Source organism: Ovis canadensis, chromosome 1, assembly GCF_042477335.2.
Source record: "Ovis canadensis isolate MfBH-ARS-UI-01 breed Bighorn chromosome 1, ARS-UI_OviCan_v2, whole genome shotgun sequence".
Classification (NCBI taxonomy): Eukaryota; Metazoa; Chordata; class Mammalia; order Artiodactyla; family Bovidae; genus Ovis; species Ovis canadensis.
The window spans coordinates 17,822,781-17,845,526 of NC_091245.1; the positions used below are offsets into that span (position 1 = coordinate 17,822,781).

The 22,746-nt window shown below is 41.4% G+C and overlaps 1 protein-coding gene across 7 annotated transcripts in view; it reads left to right on the forward strand.

The window, feature by feature from the left end:
* Nucleotides 1-22,247, forward strand: part of CCDC30 (coiled-coil domain containing 30) — a 135,917-nt gene extending 113,670 nt beyond the window's left edge. For all 7 annotated transcript variants that reach the window (XM_069588198.1, XM_069588228.1, XM_069588241.1 and 4 more), the window contains 5 exons: nt 10,127-10,268; nt 15,126-15,262; nt 16,457-16,571; nt 20,777-20,844; nt 21,092-22,247. In XM_069588198.1, coding sequence (XP_069444299.1) covers nt 10,127-10,268; nt 15,126-15,262; nt 16,457-16,571; nt 20,777-20,844; nt 21,092-21,269 — 640 coding nt within the window. In that variant the 3' untranslated portion in view covers nt 21,270-22,247. The remainder of the gene's footprint in view (nt 1-10,126; nt 10,269-15,125; nt 15,263-16,456; nt 16,572-20,776; nt 20,845-21,091) is intronic.
* The last annotated feature ends 499 nt before the right edge of the window (nt 22,248-22,746 follow it).

Genomic DNA, 22,746 nt, shown 5'->3' on the forward strand with positions numbered 1-22,746 from the left:
CTTCCTTCTCAGACAAGCCTTCCTTGACACCTTCAGCTTGGGCTGGATGAGGTGCTCACTCTTCATGTCCCTATAGCCTTCTGTAGGTGACTGTCTCTGATTCTTTAAGAACTCACCATGTTGTTCTGAAATAATGTGATTGACACCTATCTTCCTCACCAGACTATAGGTTTTAAAGGACATGGGCCACAGCCTTATTCATCTTTTTATCCACAGTCCCTGGTGTATAGAAGGTGCTCAAGAAAAATTTGTGTTCCCAGACTTCCTGCTCTTTCTTCCATTCCCTGGTCATCATCCCACCAGATTCCTCCCACTCTCCTCCTCTCTGAAGTGTAGCATGGTAGCTCAGAGTATGGACTCTGGAGCCATATTGCCTGGGTACAATTCCTGGTTCTATTAGGAACTAGCTGTGTGACCTTGGACAAGTTAAGTAACCTCTCTGTGCCTGAGATAGCTCATCTTTAAAATGGGCAAAATAGCCATTCCTTTCACATAAAATTGTTGGGAGAATTAAATGATGAATAAATACATGTAATAGAACAGTGTCTAGCACAAAGCTGTTACTCAATTCATTCACTCAGTCATGTCCGACTCTTTGCGACCCCATGAACCACAGCACACCAGGCCTCCCTGTCCATCACCAACTCCCAAAGTCCACCCAAACCCATGTCCATCGAGTCGATGATGCCATCCAACCATCTCATCCTCTGTCATCCCTTTCTCCTCCTGCCCTCAATCTTTCCCAGCATCAGGGTCTTTTCCAATGAGTCAGCTCTTCTCATCAGGTGGCCAAAGTACTGGAGTTTTAGCTTCAACATCAGTCCTTCCAATGAACACCCAGGACTGATCTCCTTTAGAATGGACTGGTTGGATCTCTTTGTAGTCCAAGGGACTCTCAAGAGTCTTCTCCAACACCACAGTTCAAATGCATCAATTCTTCGGCCCTCAGCTTTCTTCATAGTCCAGCTCTCACATCCATACATGACCACAGGAAAAACCATAGCCTTGACTAGATGGACCTTTGTTGGCAAAGTAATGTCTCTGCTTTTTAATATGCTGTCTAGGTTAGTCATAACTTTCCTTCCAAGGGGGTAAACGTCTTTTAATTTCATGGCTGGAATCACCATCTGCAGTGATTTTGGATCCCAGGAAAATAAAGTCAGCCACTGTTTTCCACTGTTTCATCTATCTGCTATGAAGTGATGGGACCAGATGCCATGATCTTCATTTTCTGAATGTTGAGCTTTAAGCCAACTTTTTCACTCTCCTCTTTCACTTTCATCAAGAGGCTTTTTAGTTCCTCTTCACTTTCTGCCATAAGGGTGGTGTCATCTGCATATCTGAGGTGATTGATATTTCTCCCGGCAATCTTGATTCCAGTTTGTGCTTCTTCCAGTCCAGCGTTTCTCATGATGTACTCTGCATAGAAGTTAAATAAGCAGGGTGACAATATACAGCCTTGACATACTCCTTTTCGTATTTGGAACCAGTCTGTTGTTCCATGTCCAGTTCTAACTGTTGCTTCCTGACCTGCATACAGGTCTCTCAAGAGGCAGGTCAGGTGGTCTGGTATTCCCATCTCTTTCAGAATTTTCCACAGTTGATTGTGATCCACACAGTCAAAGGCTTTGGCATAGTCAATAAAGCAGAAATAGATGTTTTTCTGAAACTCTTTTGCCTTTTCGATGATCCAGCAGATGTTGGCAATTTGATCTCTGGTTCCGCTGCCTTTTCTAAACCAGCCTGAACATCTGGAAGTTCACGGTTCACGTACTGCTGTTGTTATATCTTCTTATTTTTAGTTTTCCTGCTTCTAGCTCTGCACCCCTCATCTCTACTGTTTCTTTAAGTTGAAGCTTCTTATTCTCTTATGTTCTCACTTCCTATGTTGATGGTAGTAATAGTGATTTGAAAACCACTGTCTGCTGTATAGTGGAAAATTCTTCAGTCATTGATATTCAGTATCTTGCTTTGATTATCATATCACTGAGAAATATAGAAACATGGAAAGGAACATGTGTGGCTCAGCTCGTATTAAAATGACAAATCTAAGACTAGAACGCAGCCCTCTACTAACCTGCACAGAGCTCTTCTCACTTTGTATCTGCCGTTAGAGGGAGGGGAGGGCATCCACAGAGCCCATGGTGTCTCACAGCAGTGGGTCCAGAAAAGCCAGGCAGGAGCTCCAGGCCCTCCCTCTGTCAGGACCAAGATGCACCTTCCCGTCTTGGAAGTGCACTGACCACCTCAGAGCCAGGGATCCCAAAATGGATTCTCAGTGGAGATGTTTCACGTTCTGCTGATCGTGTAAGCATATTCGTGCTCTTTAACCAGCCTCGGGAGCACAGCCTTCTTGGGGTCTCAGTCAGATCAGATATAAATCATTAATCTCATTATTGTCAATAAATAATGCTGATAGTTGTTTGCAAACTGCCTTGAAACTCCAGACCTGTGATTACAAAGCAACACTGGCTTAATTGGTATATTTCGCTCCTGGACCACTGGTCAGTGCCAAGCAAGAACTTTCACAAAACAGTTCAGGCCTGATCGTAGGTCTGCTGGATTCAACCCTTTAACATAGCCCCAATTTAGTTAAGAATTACCCACTGATCCTGTGATTGATATTTTTTATGCAAAATAACTTAAAACCACTTTTGTACATATATTTTTCATTAAAAAAATTTTTTTTATAAATTCCTCAGTGTGGAATTACTAATACAAAAGCTGGAGCTATGGATCTCAAAAGGTATTATCAAACATTCAGAAGCATCCTACCAAAATTTTCCGCCATTATTGTGTGAGAGTAGAAATTTCACTACATCTGAATTTGCATTGGGTGCTACTTTTGTGGGAGGACGGCTCTGATGAAATTTTTCCCAATGCTCTTTCTTTTAACTGAGGTATAATTTACATATACACAGATTTTTAAATGTACAATTTGATGAGTTTTGACAAATGTGTATGCCCACTAAGCACAACCCCAATCAAGATACAGGACCTGTATCCGTGGATACATTTCCTTTATCCGTGACAGTTTGTTCCTTTTCACAGCCAGTCTGTATCTCCTGCTCCCTCACCTCCTCCCAGGAATCTGCTCTTCTGATTTCTGTTTCTACTAGAATGGAATTATATTACATGTGATCTTTTGTGCCTGACTTCTTTTGCTCAGCTTATTCCATTAATTTTTATTTTGGAATAATTCCATTCCGTTGTTTTTAATGATCAGTTATATTCATAAATTACTTGTTATTTTATTTTGAATTTCTCTGATGGCTAGTGAGTCTGAATAGTGTTCCATATTATTAGTCCATAGCCTTTAGAACAGTGAATCCTAACCCTAGCTGCACATATGTGGGCTGCAACATAGATTAATTAAATCAGAATCTGTGAGGATAGGGCTTAGGGATCAGTATTTTTCTAAAATCATCCCCATGTGATTCTGATGGGCACCTGGGGAAACTACAGCTGTAAGAAAGAAAATGGAAGGAATTGTCAAAACTCTAGGTTCATTGTTTTTTTTTTTTTTTCATTCCCCTGATACTACTCCTGACCTTTACAAACAATGCTTAATTTTTTTTTCCATATTTTCCCAGCTACTCTTCCAGAAGAACAAATTCCCTGCCATTTTGAAGTAAAAATGAAGGAAAGACCACCTGGTTTTACTTAAACATAAGCCAAAGTTGTCCTGATTTTAGAACATGAGTATTGTGCTGTCTTATCGTGCATGCAGTTAACCAAGCCAACCATAAACTCAGAAAATGCACATGTTCTTTGGCAAGTTGGTTAGCAGAACTTCTGACCAAACTGATAGGCGTGCCAAATAGCCAGCTAGCTATTTGGGGAGGTTCTAAGCTCTCATCAGCCTCGCTGCATCCATGTACTTTTCATACCATGTAGTACTACTGGAAGAAGCCTGAATATCTAGCAATAGGAGCCAGTTAGGTCAAGTATTCTGACAGAATGTGGTCCACTGGAGAAGGGAATGGCAAACCACTTCAGTAATCTTGCTGTGAGAACCCCATGAACAGTATGAAAAGGCAAAATGATAGGATACTGAAAGAGGAACTCCCCAGGTTGGTAGGTGCCCAATACGCTACTGGAGATCAGTGGAGAAATAACTCCAGAAAGAATGAAGGGATGGAGCCAAAGCAAAAACAATACCCAGTTGTGGATGTGACTGGTGATAGAAGCAAGGTCCGATGCTGTAAAGAGCAATATTGCATAGGAACCTGGAACGTCAGGTCTATGAATCAAGGCAAATTGGAAGTGGTCAAACAGGAGATGGCAAGAGTGAACATCGACATTCTAGGAATCAGCAAACTAAAATGGACTGGAATGGGTGAATTTAACTCAGATGACCATTATATCTACTACTGCAGGCAGGAATCCCTCAGAAGAAATGGAGTAGCCATCATGGTCAACAAAAGAGTCTGAAATGTAGTACTTGGATGCAATCTCAAAAACGACAGAATGATCTCTGTTCGTCTCCAAGGCAAACCATTCAATATCACAGTTATCCAAGTCTATGCCCCAACCAGTAACGCTGCAAAAGCTGAAGTTAAACGGTTCTATGAAGGCCTACGAGACCTTTTAGAACTAACACCCAAAAGAGATGTCCTTTTCATTATAGGGGACTGGAATGCAAAGGTAGGAAGTCAAGAAACACCTGGAGTAACTGACAAATTTGGCCTTGGAATATGGAATGAAGCAGGGGAAAGGCTAATAGAGTTTTGCCAAGAGAATGCACTGGTCATAGCAAACACCCTCTTCCAACAACACAAGAGAAGACTCTACACATGGACATCACCAGATGGTCAACACCCAAATCAGATTGATTATATTCTTTGCCGCCATAGATGGAGAAGCTCTATACAGTCAACAAAAACAAGACCAGGAGCTGACTGTGGCTCAGATTATGAACTCCTTATTACCAAATTCAGACTTAAATTGAAGAAAATAGGGAAAACTGCTAGACCATTCAGGTATGACCTAAATCAAATCCCTTATGATTATACAGTGGAAGTGAGAAATAGATTTAAGGGCCTAGATCTGATAGATAGAGTGCCTGATGAACTATGGACTAAGGTTCGTGACATTGTACAAGAGACAGGGATCAAGACCATCTCCATGGAAAAGAAATGCAAAAAAGCAAAATGGCTGTCTGGGGAGGCCTTACAAATAGCTGTGAAGAGAACAGAAGTGAAAAGCCAAGGAGAAAAGGAAAGATATAAGCATCTGAGTGCAGAGTTCAAAGAATAGCAAGAAGAGATAAGAAAGCCTTCCTCAGCAATCAATGCAAAGAAATAGAGGAAAACAACAGAATGGGAAAGACTAGAGATCTCTTCAAGAAAATTAGAGATACCAAGGGAACATTTCATACAAAGATGGGCTCGACAAAGGACAGAAATGGTATGGACCTAACAGAAGCAGAAGATATTAAGAAGAGGTGGCAAGAATACACAGAAGAACTGTACAAAAAAAATCTTCATGACCCAGATAATCATGATGGTGTGATCACTCACCTAGAGCCACACATCCTGGAATGTGAAGTCAAGTGGGCTTTAGAAAGCATCCCTACAAACAAAGCTAGTGGAGGTGATGGAATTCCAGTTGAGCTATTTCAAATCCTGAAAGATGATGCTGTGAAAGTGCTGCACTCAATATGCCAGCAAATTTGGGAAACTCAGCAGTGGCCACAGGACTGGAAAAGGTCAGTTTTCATTCCAATCCCAAAGAAAGGCAATGCCAAAGAATGCTCAAACTACCGCACAGTTGCACACCTGCTAGTAAAGTAATGCTCAATATTCTCCAAGCCAGGCTTCAGCAATACGAGAACCATGAACTTCCAAATGTTCAAGCTGGTTTTAAAAAAGACAGAGGAACCAGAGATCAAATTGCCAACATCCGCTGGATCATTGGAAAAGCAAGAGAGTTCCAGAAAAACATCTATTTCTGCTTTATTGACTATGCCAAAGCCTTTAACTGTGTGGATCACAATCAACTGTGGAAAATTCTGAAAGAGATGGGAATACCAGACCACCTAGCCTGTCTCTTGAGAAACCTGTATGCAAGTCAGGAAGCAACAGTTAGAACTGGACATGGAACAACAGACTGGTTCCAAATAGGAAAAGGAGTACGTCAAGGCTGTATATTGTCACCCTGATTATTTAACTTCTATGCAGAGTACATCATGAGAAATGCTGGGCTGAAAGAAGCACAAGCTGGAATCAATATTGCCGGGAGAAATATCAATAACTTCAGATATGCAGATGACACAACCCTTATGGCTGAAAGTGAAGAGGAACTAAAAGGCCTCTTGATGAAAGTGAAAGAGGAGAGTGAAAAAGTTGGCTCAAAGCTCAACATTCAGAAAAAGATCATGGCATCTGGCCCATCACTTCATGGGACATAGATGGGGAAACTGGAAACAGTGTCAGACTTTATTTTGGGGGGCTCCAAAATCACTGCAGATGGTGACTGCAGCCATGAAATTAAAAGATGCTTACTCCTTGGAAGAAAAGTTATGACCATCCTAGATAGCATATTGAAAAGCAGAGACATTACTTTGCCAACAAAGGTCCATCTAGTCAAGGCTATGGTTTTTCCAATGGTCATGTATAGATGCGAGAGTTGGACTGTGAAAGAAGCTGAGCGCTGAAGAATTGATGCTTTTGAACTGTGGTGTTGGAGAAGACTCTTGAGAGTCCCTTGGACTGCAAGGAGATCCAACCAGTCCATTCCATAGGAGATCAGCCCTGAGTGTTCTTTGGAAGGAATGATGCTAAAGCTGAAACTCCAGTACTTTGGCCACCTCATGTGGAGAGTTGACTCATTGGAAAAGACTGATGCTAGGAGGGATTGGGGGCAGGAGGAGAAAGGGACGACAGAGGATGAGATGGCGGGATGGCATCACCAACTCGATGGACGTGAGTTTGAGTGAAATCTGGGAGACAGTGTTGGGCAGGGAGGCCTGGCGTGCTGCGATTCGTGGGGTCGCAAAGAGTCGTACATGACTGAGAGACTGAACTGAACTGAACTGAGGTCAAGTATTGTACATTCTCTTGATGGAATATTACACAGCTGTAAAAGATGGTGGCCATGAAGATTAGAAGCCATATGGGAAAATGCTTGTGATACAATAAATGAAAAGAGCATAAAATAATTTTAACATAGTGTTTAAACAGAAGATACTTATAAAGAGAGTAGAAGAAAATACAACAATATCATAAAATAGATCATATGGGAGTTGATTTTTTCCCAAATTTTCTATAATTTATCATTTTAGAAATAAATAAAATTTTTAATAGTCCAAATGGCAGAATAAGAGAGACAGCAGCTGTCTGTCATGGAAGCTGCAGATGTGGGTTTTAATAGCCCAGGACAGAATGTGTAAAAGAAATTCTAGAAATCCATGTTGCATTTCAAATGATGTGAAAACGTCAGAGGAACTGTGAACAGCTGGGAAACTCGGAGACCAACAGGTGTACCATTAGTGTTTAAACCTCTAAAGCTATGGACTGGGGGATGCTGAAACCCAGTGATATCTTTTGAGAAACTCTTCCCAGAATAAGGGAAAATGAGAACATTTGTGAGATGAAAATATCTTCCTGTAAAGAACCCAAGTCAATCCACAACAGTATATACATCCTATTATATAGTGGGTGCTACAAGCGCCACAGAACTGAACAAGCCTAAGGCAGTTTTATAAACCTCAGTATCTAGAGTAACTCTATTGAGTTGCTATAGCTGAGACATTGAGAACATCTTTAGAAAGGGAGGGGGTTTCTCTCTTACCTAAAGTGCAGGGAGCTCAATGTTTCCAGTCTAGACTCCTTTCTTGTTGTCACTCCAGCATCTTTAGCACTTATCCACATCGTCCAAGGCAGTTCATTATTATATCCACATTTTATCCAACAAGAAGGGAGAAAGTGGGGAAGGCAAGGGCATTCTGTTTTCCTTTAAGGCACATTACTTCCACTCCAGCTACTGGCCGGAACTTACTGACATGGCCTCATCTATCTGCCTCATCTAACTACAAAAAAACTACATTTTCTTGTAGTTCATGTTTGAGCAACCAAGTGCCAAGCTAAAACCAGGGAGTCTATAATGATAGAAGGAGAAGGGATACTTGGGACCTTCCCCACAGTCAGTCACTGCTGCCCAAGCTGACAAGCTGGTGACAAGAGCCAGTGTGTATGTCTCTGACCTACAGGAATTCAGACTTCTCTGCTTGGCATCTGGCCAACAGCTGAATTAATCTTCTAAGGGAAAAATATGCAAAATGATTCTTTCATTTACAATCAACAGTTAGGAGAGAGAGGGGCACTATTTTGGAAAATGGAAGAGTCTTACAAAACACACTTAGTGGTAAGATAATAACTTAATCAGAGCAGAAGACTCTCTTGGAGTCGCTAGACTAAATTACCATCTAAATAAGTCTCCTTTGCTCTTCCCCTGCCATCCGGCTCCTAATTCTCAAAAGAAGTGTTGTTCGCTCAGTTGTGTCCGACTCTTTGCAATCCCATGGACTGTAGCCCGCCAGGCTCCTCTGTCCATGGAATTCCCCAAGCAAGAATACTGGAGTGGGTAGCCATTCCCTTCTCCAGGGGATCTTCCCAACCCAGGGATTGAACCTGGGTCTCCAACATTGCAAGCAGATTTTTTTTTTTACCATCTGAGCCACCAGGGAATCCCTTATAATAGGTTATTAAGATGTAATTCACATACTGTACAATTCACTCATTGAAAGTGTACAGTTCAGAGGCTTTTAGTTGTAATCCGTCACTGGAATCAATTTTAGAACATTTAATTACCTAAAGAAATCCTTTGGGCATGCCCTCCATTCCTGGTTTCCCTCCTTACTCCCAGCCCCAGGCAACCACTAATGTACTTTCTTTCACTCTGTATTTGTCCCTTCTGGACATTTCATATGAATGGAATTGTATAATATGTGGTCCTTTGTGACTGGCTGCATTCACCTAGCATAGTGCCTTCAAAGTTTGTTCATGCTGTAGCATGGATCTGTACTTCATTCCTTTTTGTAGCTATATAATGTTCCATTATACAGATACTCCATATTGTGTTTATTTATCAGTTAATGGAAATGTAGGTTGTTTTCACCTTTTGACTGTTACGAATAGTGCTACTATGAACATTCATGTACAAGTTTTTGTGTGGGTATACATTTTCATTTCTCCTAGTTATATACCTAGGAATGGAATTGCTAGGTCATGTGGTTCTCTATGTTTAACCATTTGAGAAACTGCTAGGCTTTTTCCATTTGACAGTCCAACCAGCAGTATATGAGTATTCCAATTTCTCCACATCCTTGCCAGTCCTTTTAAAAATACATGTATGTATTTATGTATTTGGCTGTACCAGGTCTTGGTTGCATCGTGCGGGGTCTTAGATCTTTGTTGCAGTGTGCAGACTCTTGGTTGCATGTGGTATGTGGGAGCTAGTTCCCTGACCAGGGACCCAACCTGGAGCCCCTACACAGCAGACCACTGGGCCACCGGGGAAGTCCTGCCAGTACTTCATTACCTTTTATTTTTTATTTTAGCCATTCTCCTGTGTGAAGAGGTACCTCACTGTATTTTTATTTGCATTTTCTTTATACTAATAATGTTGAACATCTTTTTATGTATTTATTGGTGGTAAGTTAAATTTATGTCAGAATCAGAATAAAAGTCTTGAGCAGAGATCTAGGCAGAACTGGCATTTAGAAGTCTAAACTCATGAGTGAAAGCAAACCCAGTTATCTGGAAAATCAACAAGACAGAGTGGTTTCTATCGCTGTTCAAGGGTATAGCCCAGAACCAGAGAATTTTGAAGTAATGACTAGCTCAGTGGCATAGGATTCAAAATTTTCAGATGTCAGGGATCAGAAGTCAAGGAGTTTCCTGTGTTGGGGAAGACTGAATCTGGTGTCATGGGGGAGGTTCTACTTGGTCCATTTCCCCCACTTGGGTGAGAAGTCCTATTGATGTGAGGCAGGACAAGTCTTCATCTCTGGGACCCACCCTGACAAAGCAAGAAGAGGAACCCCAAGAAAGGTGCTAATCGAGGAGGCAAAGTAAATTCTCAGTGTGCTCAGGTGCGCCTATATTTATATTTACTTTTGTAGAAACTATCATCAGAAACATCAGTACTACAAAGTCAAGCTGCACGCAATCAAGGATCGTTTAGTTGATGAAGTAGAACTCCGAGATGAGAAAATCAAACAACTTGAAAATGAGGTTGGAGCCCTGCGGCAGCAAATAGAAAAGGTGAGGGGGAAGGTGGAGCGCTCACTGGTCCTGCTGGTGTTGGGCATCTGGAGGAAGCCCACTTGATTGTTAATGTGTTTGTGGCCTCTTCATAGCCCAGGTTTCTATTTCTTTTCTTTGCACGCTTTTTCAGTTTGAGTAATTGTTTAAGCCCTGCCCAAAATTATGTAAGACTCATAATGATGCTAGGTCAAACTGGACACTGAAAATACTCTGTACTGCTGCTTAGGGCTAGCATCTTGCCTTCAAATGAAAGTGCCTTTTCTTTTTATATATATGCTGCTGCTAAGTCGCTTCAGTCGTGTCCAACTCTGTGCAACCCCATAGACGGCAGCCCACCAGGCTCCCCCATCCCTGGGATTCTCCAGGCAAGAACACTGGAGGGGGTTGCCATTTCCTTCTCCAACACATGAAAGTGAAAAGTGAAAGTGAAGTTGCTCAGTCGTGTCTGACTCTTAGCGACCCCATGGACTGCAGCCCACCAGGCTCCTCCATCCATGGGATTTTCCAGGCAAGAGTACTGGAGTGGGATGCCATTGCCATATATTTTTTTTTTAATTAAAAAATTTTAAAATTTATTTTTAATGGGAGGATAATTGCTTTTGCAATATTGTGTTGGTTTCTGCCATACATCAACGTGAATCAGTCATAGGTGTATATATATGCTCCCTCTCTGTTGAACCTCCTCCCACCTCCCACTTGATCCCACCCCTCTAGGTTGTCACAGAGCACTGGTTGAGTTCCCTGCATCATCCGGGAAACTCCCACTGGCTATCTGTTTTAGATACGGTACTGTGTATATTAATCGCCCTCTAGCTGAGACTTGCAAAGCAGCCTCCACAGCTCATTCCTGCTTTGTGCAGCCCTCATTTTGCCTCACATTTCTGTCCATTTTAAATGGCAATGAAAACAGGTGACCCCTATTCTTCTATCTGACTAGCACCTTCAGGCTGTTTTCTAAATCTCTCTGGTTTCTTTGTCTTGTCGCCCCTGTGACTTTCTGGTGTTGGCAGAAAGTAAATGGAACAGATGAATGGGACCCAGTGCAGAATGGCCTTGAGAGCAATAAGCTACATCGATTCAAAAGGGAGAGCAACTGATTTGGCCAGAAATGTTTCCCTTCTAGAGATCCCTAACCTATTTCAGAATTTTGAAAACATTGTCCTCAGTCCTAAATTACTCCTTTCGACACCCACCAAATTTTTATCATATCACCACTATGTGCCAAGGATACCAAAACAATTGATGTAAATTCATTCATTCCATGGGCTATTACAGGACTCCACAAGAAGAATCCCTTGAGACTGTAATAAAACGTGAGGATTATAAGAGATGGCTCACCAATGTGTTTTTGTTTTTTTAAAAAAAAATCCTCCTGTTACTTTAAATTGTAGTGAGAATGGAAAACAAGTTAGATTTTGCAGTACCCTCCTATTTTGGCACTAACTCACCAAACTTCTGAAGACTCAGATCCAGGTTAGGAAGGCAACGGAGAAAGTATAACAGAAGAAAGTAGCAGCTCTTGTTCACGGGCCCACCGGAAATACCACCAGCCTATTCTGCACTACCCATTCTTCCTGGTGGTGCCTGCCTTCCACTTCCAAGCTTACATGGCAAAACTAGCCTCCTGCTTTCAGCAGGCGTGTTTCCTGACTGTACTGTGTTGAAGAGTATACCCCCCAAATTCATGGCCACCCAGAACTCAAGAAAGTGACCTAATTTGGAAGTTTGCAGGTATAAACAGTCAAGATGAGGTCATACTAGATTAGCGTGAACCCCAAATCCAATATGACTAGTATCATTATACGAAGAGGAAAAGATGTACACAGGGGAGAAAGGCCATGTGATGATGGGGCACAGATTGGGGCAATGACGCCACAAGCCAAGGAGCCCCAAGGATCGGCAGCATTCGTCACTTAGGAAGGAGACTTAGGACAGGCTCTTCCCTCAGTGCCCCCAGAGCCAACCCTGTCAACAACTTAATTTTAGACTTGTAGGAATTAAAACAACAAATTCCTGTTGTTTTAAGCTGCCCAGTTTGTGGTAATCTGTTACAGCAGCCCTGGGGAACCAGAACATCTACCCAAAGAGTCACAGGTCTCCATGAAATTTACTGGAGGCTGCAAGTAACCAGAGGCGAGGAAAGAGTGGTTGGGGTTGGCCTTGGACGGGCTTGGATGCAAAGGCTAGCCCTGCTACTTAATAGTTCTGTGCCCTTCCCCGAGTCCCTTTGCATCCTTTTCTTGTGCAAATGTGAATCACTCCCCACCTCAAAAGGCTTCTGTGAGGATTAAAATACAAAATGCCTAAAGTGGGACCTCCTGGCACATACAAATCTTCATTGATGATGCTTTCTTCTTCGTGTAAAGTCTCTTGGTGGTGGTGGCTTAGTTGCTAAGTCATGTCCAGCCTTTGTGACCCCATGGACTACAGCCCATCAGCCCTCTGTCCATGGAATTTTTTCCCGGAAAGAATGCTGGAGTGGGTTGCCATTCCCTTCTCCAGGGGATCTTCCCAGCCCAGGAATCAAACCCTGGACTCCTGCATTGCATGCAGATTCTTTACTGACTGAGGTATGATAAAATCTCTTAGAAGCATGTTAATCAGTAGATGTACCACAGAGGTGCTAAACCTAGAGCTCTTGATTTCACTTATTTTAGGGCCTGTGAACCAGAGCCCCACGCATACAAATACTGGACTCACTCTCTAAGCACAAAATCTCCAGAAAATAATGCCCCTTTGCGGGGGGCGGGGGGCTTCATTCCTTCAGCCTTCTCTTATTCAGTGAGCCAGGTGAGAGCTCTGACTGTGACCACCCAAACCAGGTTTCCACAAATATTTTACCCTATTATTACAGCAGGTGTCCTGATTCCAAAAAATACAGTATTTCCGATGGACAGGGTGTCAGTAGCCGGCCCCACTCCATTTCCTTTCTAATCCAGTTATAATTGCAGAGATTATTGTTTGTCGGGTGGCTGCCTCTACTCTCAATCCTTACCATAAATGTATTTAAACAGTAACAGGTGAGACTGTTGTTAGACACTGAAGGGTCCTGGATGAAGGACTTTAAAATATGGAAGAGCTCCAAAACATGCTGTAATCTCCTTCCTTACAATTCCTTAATAATAGACTAATAGATGGACAGCCTTCCCTCTCCCTCCCTCCCTTCTTTCCTCTCTCTTTTGTTCCTTCCCCTCTATTTTGACTTATAATTGATATAATATTATGTTTACACCATTGTTACATTATTTATACAGCATAATGATTCAATATTTGTATATATGTCCACCACAATACGGAGAAGGCAATGGCACCCCACTCCAGTACTCTTGCCTGGAAAATCCCATGGACGAAGGAGCCTGGTAGGCTGCAGTCCATGGGGTCGCTATGGGTCGGCACGACTGAGCGACTTCACTTTCACTTTTCACTTTAATGCACTGGGGAAGGAAATGGCAACCTACTCCAGTGTTCTTGCCTGGAGAATCCCAGGGATGGCAGAGCCTGGTGGGCTGCCATCCATGGGGTCGCTCAGAGTCGGACACGACTGAAGCGACTTAGCAGCAGCAGCAGCCACCACAATAAGTCTAATTAACAGCCATCACCACCCAGAGTTACAAATGTTTTTTCTTGCGATGAGAACTTTTAATATCTCCTGTCTTAGCAACCTTGTCATATGTAATACAGTATTACTAGCTATAGTCACACACTGTATGTTACATCCTTATAGCTTATTAATAACTGGAAGTCTATACCCTTGACTACCTTCCCCCATTTTGCGCCCCCCTCCACCTCTTGTTGTTCAGTGGCTCAGTCATGTCTGATTCTTTGCCACCCCATGGACTTCACTTCTGGCAGCCAGCAATCCAATCTGTTCTCTATATCCGAGTCTGGTTTTTTGTTGTTGTTTGAGTTTTTTTAGATACCACATATGTGGACAGTCTTTTCTGAATGATCTGTATTATTAAGAGTACCTTATTAAAAGAAAGAAAGTTGCCCCTCCTAACAGTGTGATTCACCCAACTACCAGAGCTCCTTACTCTCCTCCCACTCGCATTCATGCCCATCCCACGAAGGAAGGTGGGAGCAAACACAAATAGGAGAAGGCACTTACCTATTACCACTAACAGGTCCTTGGTGAAGGGAGAAGGGCAGTTCTACACTTGTGAGCTTCTGAACTCCTCACCGTCTGTGATATTTACTAATATCTGCAGACTCAATGTAAGGATGTTAGTGTTTTTTCACAAAATATAATCCTGTATTGTTTTAGCTATAACTTCACTGGCTATTGCTTTCAGGGAAGATGCTGGTAGAAAATGAAACATGTCAAGCTAGAAATCATTTCCACATCATCACTGCAAGAGTACTCTCAATACCTGGCTGACATGCCAAGCAACTGAAACCCTGACGCTGGTTTTCAAGTGAGGTGGCTAGATCCCGTCTTCCTTCACCTTAAAAAGACTGTAACTACAAAGCAGATGGAAATGTGTTATATGGAAATCTTTCTCAATATGGAGCTTCAGAGAATTTTGTTGTATTTGTTAGTGACTTGATACCTATAGAATTAGAATACAGATGAGAGCATTTGGACCTTATTGGAAGTTGAGTGTTCAGACATTAAAAAATATTAACCCAAAAGAATGAATAAATGTCAAAACAAACACATAGCATAAAATAACCAAGATAAATAGAGGAATGATCTAGCTGGCAATGTCAGCAAACAGGTAAAGACAGACTAAGAAGACAGGAGAAAAAGATGTTTGCAAGACAATTTGCTGTTGAGTTTAAAAACAGGCTGATGCTCTTATATGGGTAATTCTTTCTCCTGCTGGGGTAATCATGAGGACTTATTATCCCTAGGAGAAGGCATTCCAGCACCAGATCGCCACCCAAAATGACACCCTGCTCCTAGAAAAAAGGAAACTTCTGGAGCAGGTCACAGAACAAGAATTATTGATTGACAGCAACAAATGGAGAATGTCTTCTGTCCAAAACAGGTAGGTGCCTGCCCCAGTGGCCTGTGAGCTCCACAAAGAGGATATTTCTCCCTCCACAAACATGTCATTCCAGAGGTGGTCCTTTGGGTTTGCAGACTTGTCCCATAACTGTTTCTCTGCCATTCGGCTGTTTGTAGCAGTTCATACAAGTGGCAGAGGTTGTGAAATTAAAGAGAAAAGTATCAGGGAGAAGGTGAGCTGGGCATTCAGACAGGCTCTTTCACGGCAGGATTGCCTCCCAGGGACCCAGCTGTGTTCATCCTGGTCCATCCCGCTGTACGTGTGCCTACGCTCATGTTTATGTTTTGGCATCTATGGAATCAAGGTAGACTGAGAGAGAATAAGGCTGGCATCTCAGCTCTATGACTTTCTGGTTTTATCTTTTTACATAAGTTACTTTCCCCATTCTGAGCCTCAGTTTCCTTACCTGCAAAATAGGCTTCGTAACAGGATCTATTTCATGGGCTCATTGTGAGGATTAAAGAAGCTAAAACATGAAAAGTGTTCAGTGTTTACTGTATAGAAGGGCTTCCCAGGCGGCACTAGTGGTAAAGAACTCATCTGCCAATGCAGGAGATATCAGAGATGCTGGTTCGATCCCTGGCTTGGGAAGATCCCCTGGAGGAGGGCATGACAACCCACTCCAGTATTCTTGTCTGGAGAATCCCATGGACAGAGAAGCCTGGAGGGCTATGGTCCATAGGACTGCAAAGAGTTGCACATGACTGAAGCGACTTAGCATGCATGTGCTGTATAGATAGTTCGCAGTGCCTACATACACGGTAAGTACTTGGTAAAATGGCTGCTGCTGCTACTATTGTTTCTACTACTGAAACAAAAACATAGGGTGACTGAGATCAGAACCAGATGCAGGCTGTGTGGCTACAATGTTAGAAGGCGTGCAGAGTTCCACCCCTAAATGGGATCACATCATTTCTTAGGTTTCTCAAGGGCTGGAACTCTGCCTTTTGTATTCTTGCATAGAGTGTGTCTCTATTCTCTACTTAATGACTGTGTATAAGCCAGAAGCTTACTCATTTTCACTTGGTTTTGGAATATGGTGGGAATTATTCTGGCAAAGTTGGTTCTAAAGTCTGGCAGTGGACTAAGACCCAGAGCTAGTGGGAAGTGGAAGAGAGTTTTTTGGATGATCCAGAAATGTTAAGTTACACCTCTGATCTGTGCCATTCTTAGAGTACTTTTCCTGGATGAAGAAAATAAGCAGCTACAGAAAAACTGTCTCCGGCTCACCCAGGAGACTGGTCTCCTAGAGCATATCATAAAGAGCATCCAGATCCACAGAGGGGAGGTAAGGCTGCTGTCTTCTCTCTTCCCTTCACCTTCTGCATGAAGCTGTAGCCTGAAATTGGCCTTGGTGGACTATGGCAGAAGCTCACTGGCTGCACACCCGGGGAGGAGACCCTGAAACAGCTCTTGGCCAACTTGCTCTTCATTGGGTCAGTTTTTGTTTGACAGGCTCCTCTGATGTGATCCCAAAACACTTTCTGTATGCCTCCCAGCTTCTTCCTTAACACACTGTACTGTCATCGCCTTTTCACTTCTGTCCTCATCTCAGCAGTGACATCCTGGAGGATAAGGGTTACATCTCATATGTCATTGTATCTATGAACAGGTGCTCCATAGATATTTGAGAATGAAAGTATGTTAAATGTCCTCACACAGATGCTCCTTCTCAGCTACCCTGTTTGCCTTGTATTATTCTATCCCCATTTTGAGAGATGAGCCCATCTGAGGCTCAGAAAGGTAAAGTGAACCTAGTCTGGTCTGGCAAGGAGTCAAGTCTAAGGAGAATATCTGAGTCAGAAATGCAATTTTGTTACAAAAGTCTCAGCAGGCAAGTAGCAAAGTCCAGAGAGATGCAGCAAATGGTCTACATTCAGATGAGATCCAGGGTCTGGCTGCTGAGCAAGTCAGCCAGAGGGACTTCAGTAAGCAGAGCTGTATTCTGAATCCAGGATGGAGCCTGCTTGCTTTCTTCCCTGGCTGATATCATCTGCTAGGCCTTTCTTCCCAGGATACTTCACAGTAGATCCTGCTTATTGGATTAGGGCCCATGGAAAGACATATCTCATCTCCCCTCTCCCATCTTCCCAGCCTTTGTCTTATAAGTCCTGTGGTTCTTAGTCTGTAGCTGAAGAGGTCTTTAGAAAATACATGTGGTCTGAGCAGATGACTGAATGGTGTGCAAGAACTTCCTGCAGTCTTCAGGGTAAAACTCCCAGTTTCTGACATGGTCTTTATATGCTCTGTGACCATGTCTCTGGTCTGTTTTGGTCTATATCTTTCTAAGAAAGAATATTTGGTTTTTAAAGTCATGGCGGACTTCCCTGGTGGCACAGTGGATAGAATCTGCCTGCCAGTGCAGGGGACCCAGGTTCAATCCCTGGTCCAGGAAGATTCCATATGCCTTGGAGCAACTTAAGCCCATGCGCCACAACTAAGCCTCTGCTCTAGAGGCCAAGAGCTGCAACTACTGAAGCCTAGAGCCTGTTCTCCACAAGAAAAGCCACTGCAGTGAGAAGCCCATTCACTACAACGAAAAGTAGCCCTCGCTTGCCACAGCTAGAGAAAGCCTGAACAAAAACCAATGAAGACCCAGTGCAGCCAAAAGTAAACAAATAAATAAATGAAAATTTAAAAAGTCATGGAGCTCAAAACAGGTAACCTTTTTTATGCTATAAAGGGATAGAAAATGTTTACTAGAGTATTAAGTAAAAGCTAACATAGGTAAATATAATGGAATGATTACATCAGCTAATATGAGGTTATTCATGTAGAAAAGTAGATATAAAAAGCAAGCTAGCAGTTATATGTAAGTTTTTTCTGTATTTTCCAAGTCTCCTATTACTGTGTTTTCATAATTTAAAAAAAAAGAAAATAAAAGCAGGCTAGCAGTGAAAAGCGCTAATACAGAAAGTCTGGCATTTATTTATTATTTTAAAAATCATTTTATTTATTGAGGTAACATTGGTTTCTTCCCTCGTATCTCAGTTGGTGATGAATCTGTCTGCAGTGCAGGATATCTAGGTTCAATTCCTCAGTCAGGAAGATCTGGAGAAGGCAAGGGCAACCCACTACGGTATTCTTGCCTGGAGATCCCATGCACAGAGGAGCCTGGCAGACTACAGCCCATGGGGTTGCAAGAGTCGGACATGACTTAGCAACTAAACTTACCTACCCTAACATTGGTTTATAACATTATATAGGTTTCATGTATATAACAATTATACTTTGACAGCTGTGTACACGACAGCATGCTCACCACCAAAAATGTATAGTTTCTCTTCAACACCATCAGCAGAACACGTCTGCCCGTTTCACCCTCAGCCACTCTCCCCTCTGGCGACCGCTACTCTGTTCTCTGTATCTATCTGTTTACTTATTATTCCACATATGAGTTAAATGAATTAAGGTAGGTTTAGTCACCAAGTCACGTTCTACTCTCGAGACCCCATGGACTGTAGCCTGCCAGGCTTCTCTGTCCATGGGATTTTCCAGGCAAGAGTACTGAAGTGGGTGGCCATTTCCTTCTCCAGGGGATTTTCCTGACCCAGGAGTTGAACCCAGGTCTGCTGCATTGCAGGCAGATTCTTTAACAACTGAGCTGTAAGGGAAGAAACCAAATGAGTTAAACCATATGGTATTTGTCTTTCTCTCTTATTTGACTTAGCATACCTTGTTTTCCACCCACATTGTCACAAATGGCAAGATTTCATCTTTATATATTTATAGTCTTCTTTATCCACCATTCATGCATTGAAGGGCACTTAGGGTATTTCCATATCTTGACTGTTGTAAATAATGCCATAGCTTTAAAAAAAAAACTTTATTAATATGTATATAGGCTACGCTGGGTCTTCATTACTGTGCAAGGGCTTTCTCTGGTTGCAGTGAGTGTGGGCTACTCTCGAGTCGTGATGCACAGACTTCTTATTGCAGTGGCTTCTCTTGCTGAAGAGCAGGGGCTCCAGAGTGTGGGCTTCAGGAGTTGTGGCACATGAGCTCAGTAGCCGTGGTACACAGGCTCAGCTGCCCTGCAGCATATAGAATCTTCCCTGAACAGGGATTGAATCTGTGTCCTCTGCATTAGCAGCAGATCCTTAACCACTGGACCACCAGGGAAGTCCACGTACACTTTTCAAATTACTGTTGTCAAATTCTTCAGAGAAATACCCAGAAGTGGGACTGGAACATGTGGTAGCTCTTAATTTTTTCAGGATTCTCCATACTCTTTTCCACGGTGGCTGCACCAATTTACAATCCCACCAACAGTCTATGAGGGTTTGCTTTTCTCCACATCCTTGCCAGCACTTGTTATTTCTTGCCTTTTTGATAACAGCCATTTTAATGGGCATGAGGTAATATCTCATTGTGGTTTTGATTTGCATTTCCCTAGTAATTAAGTGTTGTTCAACATCTTTTCATGTGCCTGTTGGCTATCTGTATGTCTTCCTGGGGAAAAATGTTTATTTAGCTTTTCTGCCCATTTTTAAAATCCAGTTGTTTGGTTTTTTGTTGTTAAAAGTATGAGATGTATAACTGTCAAATATTCCATAGATATTAGGGATTTTATCCCCCCAATTTTGATGATATAAATGACATATAACATTTAAGTTTAAAGTATACAATATAATGATTTATTATATGTATTTATTACAAAATGATCACCACTGTAAGATTAGTTAACATCCATCATCTCATATAGGTACAATTTTTTTTTCCTCATGACAAGAACTTTTAAGTTCTACTCTCTTAGCAACTTTCAATATATACAACGCAGTACTGTAGTCATCATGTCTTACATTACATCCCAAGAACTTATTTCTCTTACAAGAGGAAGTTCATACCACTGATCACATTCACCTAATTCCCCCATCCCTGACAACCACAAATCTGGTCTCTATTTCAAGACGGTTGGTTTTTTTTTTAAACTCCAAGCATATGTAAGATCATACAGTATTTGTCTTTCTGACTTATTTTACTCAGCATGATGACCTCAAGGTCCATTCATGTTGTCACAAATAGCAGGATTTCCTCGTTAAAAAATTTTCATTTTGCTGAATAGTATTATAATTGTACACATATTCTTTATCCATGTGTCCATCATGGACACCTAAGTTGTCCATATTTTGGCTGTTATAAATAAAGCTCCTCTAAACATGGAATATAGGTATCTCTTTGGGACAGTGATTTCACTTCCGCCAGGTACATACCCAGAAGTGAGACAGCTGGATTGTATGGTAGTTCTCTCTTTTTTTAGGAACCTCCATACTGTCTTCCACAGGGGCTGTACCAACTTACATTCCCACCAACAGTGCAGAAGCATTCCCTCTTTCCCATATCTTCTCCAGCATTTGTTATCTCTTATCTTTTTGGTGATAGCTCGTCTCATAGGTATGAAGGGATTACACTTTTAACCAAAAATATGTATAAAAAATACATATCACCAATGTGGTCTATGATTATAATTTAATACTCATCCTTTCTTTTAAGGAAACAACAGTTTGTGACATCCCTGAATCTGAAGTATTGAATAAAATCATGTATTTACCGAACTCCAGGTTAGTAAAATCAAGACCATCATTTGCATGCCTGGGTGTCACGGCTGCCTAGCTAGTTCTAGTTGCTGGCCTGAGAAAGCATAGTATTTAGAGGTAATTTTCTCTATATTTAGTATCTAAATCTTCTTGTAACTCCTTCTCCCCTTGCTACCACTTCACCTTCACACTTGACAGAATCCTGACTTAATCCAGACTTTAGGTAGAAAAGAGTCCATTTTATGTGGTCCTCACATAAGGCCCTTCTTAGTTTTTCAGGAACAGGTTTGGTAGAGTCAGCTGGAAGTCTTCAAGAGACTGAAGAACAGAGGTTAGAAGAAACAGTGGCACACCCCAAGTCCCTCGAGTCCCTTTCGTGTTCACAGAATTCTGAAGTTGGAAACATAAATGGGGCTTCCCCGAAAGAAACACATCTCATTCAAGAATAAGACGAAGTCAGATCTAGAAAATCACTGGTGTCTAAAATAGACTGATCAAAGCTGCTAACCTGAAGCCTGGGCGTGAAGGTGCAACATGACATGGAGAAGAGTTCGGGCAGATCCTCACTGGACGTCAACCAGGAATCTTCAAAACTGTTGACAAATTCATTAAACCTGTTCTAAAATGGATTTCTCAAGGTTTTTTTTGTTATCCTCAAATGCCTTGTATTGATCAATGTCATGACATAAATTCAGTGGTTTAATAAGGCTGTTGTTCAGCAGAGCATATATACAGCTAATTCAGTATTCTACCTATTCTTATTATCATGGGTATTATTTTTTAATTTAAAAGAAAAAACAATGTAATCACCTTAAAGCAAATATTTGAAAAAGAAAAAAAATCTATAAGGCCCACATTTTTAACACAACTACTTTCATTTATCCTTTTCTGGTTCTTATTCAAATGTATATACTTTAAATGATTATACTGTATATTCATTTTCATAGTCTGATTTTAAATTTAATATATCATAAAACATTTCCCCATATTTCAGCAGTCTTCATAATTATTCTTTTAATAACCAGATGATATCGTATCATTTTGTCCTACAAACTCTCCTGTCGTTTGACATTTGTTTCTACTTTTTTACTATTTAAGATTATTGCTGTGATGAGTCTTTGTAAATGTAGCTCTTTTCTTGAGTTATCCAGAAAACACATTTACAAGATGGGCATGATTGAGTTAAAGGATATAAATGATATATAGTTTTGATACATCACTTGTTGAATTGTTTTAAAAAACATTGTGTCAACATATTCTTTCTATAGTTTTAACTCCTCAAGCCTCAATTTTTTGATCCATAAAATGGGAGCAATAGTGGTTCCTATCCTATAGAGATTGTGAGGACCAAATAAAATGAACCATGTATGTAGCACTTAGTCACAGCTTAATAAATACTTAGACATCATTATTTATTTTCAATAGCAGTTTGGGTGTACTAGTTTTTCTGTAACCTCATCAACATAGGATGTTATCAATATAAAAAATTATTCTAAATAGTTGGTATAAAACTATACTGAAGGATGATTTCTGCTGCTCCTTCTCCTCCTCCCCTCTTCCCTCCATTTTCTCCTCCTCTTTCTTCTATACCTTCAATTGGAAGTAGAGAGGGAGACCAAATGGAGAGGGAAAGTAACCAGAAGTTATTTTAAAAAGACCTGTTGAGACACACTGAATTTTTATATGTAAACCTTGCTTCCTCAGACCAAAAGGGTGGTCATAGGATATAGGAAATAATAGCTGTGATATTAAATCCAAGCTTTACCCAATTCATTCAATTCATTGAATCCCTACTATGTGCTATTCAATAGTGCACACACCTGTGAAGGCATATGAGAAAAGTCTCACTTTTTGTTGGCAAACCCAAGTCCCTGTGTCTGCAGAACAGTGAGAACAAACAAATAGAAAAATTAGAAAGAATTTGGA